Genomic DNA, 3,444 nt, shown 5'->3' with positions numbered 1-3,444 from the left:
GCGGGCACCCAGCAGTGTCACCCCGCCGGCCCTGCCACCGTCCTGCGCTTCACCGACCGCCACGCCGAGATCCGGGTGCCGGCGCTGCACCGAGTGCCCAGCCCGCTCGACCCCCTCTACGGGCTCGTCCGGCGCTGCCTGGACCTCATCCAGCAGAACCCCCTGCCCACGGGTGAGTCCTGAGCCCGGAGAGCCGGGATCCCACTGCTGCAAGTGCCGGGATCCCACTGCTATGGGTGCCAGGATCCCACTATTGGAGGTGCCACGATCCCACTGCTGCGGGTGCCAGGATCCCACTGTTGGAGGTGCCACGATCCCATTGCTGTGGGTGTCGGGATCCCACTGCTCTGGGTGTCGGGATCCCATGGTTTTTCCCATGTCCGGAGCTGCTCCAGGGGTTCTGAGCCACTCCACGGAGGAGGACGTCGCCTCCATCCCGGGGCAGCAGCACCGGGAAGGTTTGGGGAGCATCGGGTGGGACCTGTTTCACCAGTGCCATGATTTATCTTGCAGAGTTGCTCCGGGCAGCCCTGAACGACCCCGGATCAGTGCGGACATCGCAGGTGAGCCGGGATGTGGGGCTCCGGATCCCACGGGAGCGTTATCCACCCGGGACCGGGGCACGTGGGCACACGGAGCACACGGAGCACCCCAAACCCGGTGCCCCGGTACTGACGAAGCTCTCCCGTCACTCAGGTGGTGCAGTACGAGCTGGGCTATGTGGTCTGTGCCGCCGTGGCCCTGCTCTTCACCGTGGCCGTGCCGGTGGCCGGGATGTGCTTCTGCTACTGCCGGAGCCGCCGGCGCTGCGGGGGTCGCATCCGCGCCCACCGGCGCTCTCTGGGCTGCCGGCGGCACTGCCTGCTGGCCTGCCTGTCCTTCACCTCCCTCGTCATCCTGTGAGTCCCCCGGAACGCCCCGCGTGTTGGGGGGAGGGAGGGGAACCGTGTCCTGCGGGGCAGCCCCCTGACCACCCGCTCATCCCCGGCAGGATCAGCGTCACCTGCGCCTTTGTCACCAGCCAGCGGGTCAAGGGGCAGATGGAGCCGGGGCTGGGGGCTGTGCCGACCACCCTGCGCACGCTGCGGCAGCACCTGGCCAACGTGCCCCAGGTGAGTCCCCGGGCGGCCTCGCCCCCGGCACAGGGCGCTGCCCGGAGGTGGCCGCGCTTCCCTCGGGGAAAGCGGTTTGGGAGGCGAGAGGAGGTGACGCGGCTGCATTAAAAATGCGTTTTGAATGGCCAGCGCGGGGCTTCCTCCTCTCCCCGCGGCTGCTCCCCGCGCGGGGCTGAGCGGCTCCTCTCTCCCGGCAGGGCGTGCAGATGGTGGTGGACAAGTTCGAGGTGCCCCGCAAGCAGATAATCTCCGATTTGGGCGGTAAGCGCCGCGCGGGGCACCGGGCAGGGCGCACCCCGAGCTTCCCACGGGGATGCTGACGGGGCTCCCGGTGCCTTGCAGGCCTCAGCCGGAGCGTGGGGCTCTCCATCCACTCACAGCTCAAGGCCATGACCTACGCTGCGCTCTCAGACCTGCAGGACAGGGCTGCAGGTACGGCCGGAGCGCGGCTCCAGCGGGGGGAGCCGGGGTGACCGAGCCTCCGGAGCAGCGTGAACTAGCCCTGGGCTTTCTCTTTAAGACCTACAGACCTCGCTGCACCATTTACAGATTCTCGACGGGACCTCGCGGGCGCTGGCTGCGGCGCGGGCCGAGCTGGAGCCGGCGCTGCGGGAGCGGCGGGGCAGGGTGGTCGCGCTGCTCGACGACCCCCGCTGCACCTCCTGCGCCAGCGCCCTGGGCAGGGCACAGAGCCTGGAGCTGGGAGCTGACTACGGCAAGGTGGGACGGGGTGATGGGCTCCCACCACCCCCCCGGGGCTCACGGGTTCCTTCTCGTTTGCTTCGGGTCCAGAGAAGGGCAACGAGGCTGGGGAAGGGGCTGGAGCACAAGTGCTGGGAGGAGCAGCTGAGGGAGCTGGGGGGGCTCAGCCTGGACAGGAGGAGGCTCAGGGGGGACCTTCTCACTCTCTGCCACCCCCTGACAGGAGGGGGAGCCGGGGGGCGTCGGGCTCTGCTCCCAGGAACCAGCAGCAGGACAAGAGGGCACAGCCTTGAGCTACCCCAGGGCAGGTTTAGGATGGACATTGGGAAGTTCTTCCCAGAGAGAGGGATCAGCCACTGGAAGGGGCTGCCCAGGGAGGGGGTGGATTCTCCATCCCTGGAGGGGTTTGAGCAGAGCCTGGATGTGGCATCAGTGCCATGGGCTAGGTGACAAGGTGGGGTTGGGTCACAGGTTGGCCTCAAATGATCTCAGAGGTCTTTTCCAACCTCTGTAATTCTGTGATTATCCCACCCCAAGGTGCCATCAGTGGAGAAGGTTTTGAAGGCCATGGCCGGGCTGCCCCGAAGCGACTTTGCTGAGATGATTCGCCAGGTTTGGGGGGGATCGGGGTGGAGCAGGGGGGTCCAGCACCCACAGGCAGCTCCAGCTCAGCACCCCCTCTTTCCTTGCAGGGTAATGGCACCTTCAACTCCATCCCGGAGCTGGCCGTGGAGAGGATGGCACAGGTCATCCAGGGTGAGTGAGCTGGTGCACCCAGGGACACTCTCCAAGGGACAAACCCTGATTTGGGGAGGGCACAGGATGGGAAGAGTAGACCATCCACGCCTCCAGCATAGCCTTGGCCCCGCAGATCTGCGGGAGGAGCTGTCCCACACAGCACAGAAGGTGCAGTCCATCGCTGACAGCTTCCCCCTCCCCGACTACACCCGGCCCGCCAGCGAAGCCCTGGTGACGGCGGAGGAGCGGAGCCGGCCCTACCTGCGGGAGGTGGAGCGCTTCGAGCACTACAGGTGACTCTGGGGAGCAGGGAGGGGGGCAGGGGGTGCAGCAGGGGTGGGTGCTGAGCCCTGCTGAGCCCCAGCTGGTGCCCCAGCCCCATATGTGAGGGCTGCTGTGGGGAAATGAGCTCCGTCTAAGCCAGCCGAGACACAAACACAAACACAAACTGCAGCAACTTGAAGCAACTTTGAGAAATGTTAGTCTCAGTGTGCTGCTAAACTGAGCTGTGGTAACATCAGGTTAATGGATTTAGAGACTTTGAAGTCGTTGTTGATCAAGCACTTTGAGTGCTGCCCTTCCTTTTCCAAAGTGATGCTCTCCTTTACATAGTGATCTTGTGGTACAAAGCTGTTCCTCAGCTGGTTCTCAGGATCAAACAGACAGGATTGCCCTCTCGAGGCCGTGCCTTGCTGCTCTGCCCCCCAGGTGGATCGCTGGCACGGTGCTGTGCTCCATCATCCTCCTCATCCTCGCCTGCAACGTGACGGGAATGGCCCTGGGGGCCTACGGGCTTTCCAAGCGGGAGGACCCGAGCGACTACGAGTGCCGAGGAGAGGCTGGTGCCAAGTTCCTCCTGGTGTAAGCATCCCCCTGCATCCCAGAGGGG

General features: G+C 65.5%; 1 protein-coding gene across 1 annotated transcript in view; it reads left to right on the top strand.

Annotated features, from left to right (window-relative positions):
- The window catches only part of LOC114072601 (prominin-2-like), a 6,961-nt gene extending 3,541 nt beyond the window's left edge, over positions 1-3,420 (top strand). Inside the window, exons 2-12 of the mRNA XM_027910477.1 lie at positions 3-172; positions 514-563; positions 697-899; positions 992-1,112; positions 1,313-1,376; positions 1,458-1,547; positions 1,636-1,835; positions 2,355-2,429; positions 2,510-2,573; positions 2,689-2,848; positions 3,264-3,420. Coding sequence (XP_027766278.1) covers positions 3-172; positions 514-563; positions 697-899; positions 992-1,112; positions 1,313-1,376; positions 1,458-1,547; positions 1,636-1,835; positions 2,355-2,429; positions 2,510-2,573; positions 2,689-2,848; positions 3,264-3,420 — 1,354 coding nt within the window. The remainder of the gene's footprint in view (positions 1-2; positions 173-513; positions 564-696; positions 900-991; positions 1,113-1,312; positions 1,377-1,457; positions 1,548-1,635; positions 1,836-2,354; positions 2,430-2,509; positions 2,574-2,688; positions 2,849-3,263) is intronic.
- Positions 3,421-3,444: the final 24 nt, after the last annotated feature.

Source organism: Empidonax traillii, unplaced genomic scaffold (assembly GCF_003031625.1).
Source record: "Empidonax traillii isolate 1590-97213 ecotype Southwest subspecies unplaced genomic scaffold, ASM303162v1 scaffold3570:size12307, whole genome shotgun sequence".
NCBI classification, from domain to species: Eukaryota; Metazoa; Chordata; class Aves; order Passeriformes; family Tyrannidae; genus Empidonax; species Empidonax traillii.
The sequence above is the reverse complement of the archived record's forward strand: the minus strand, read 5'-3'. Positions and strand labels throughout refer to the sequence as shown.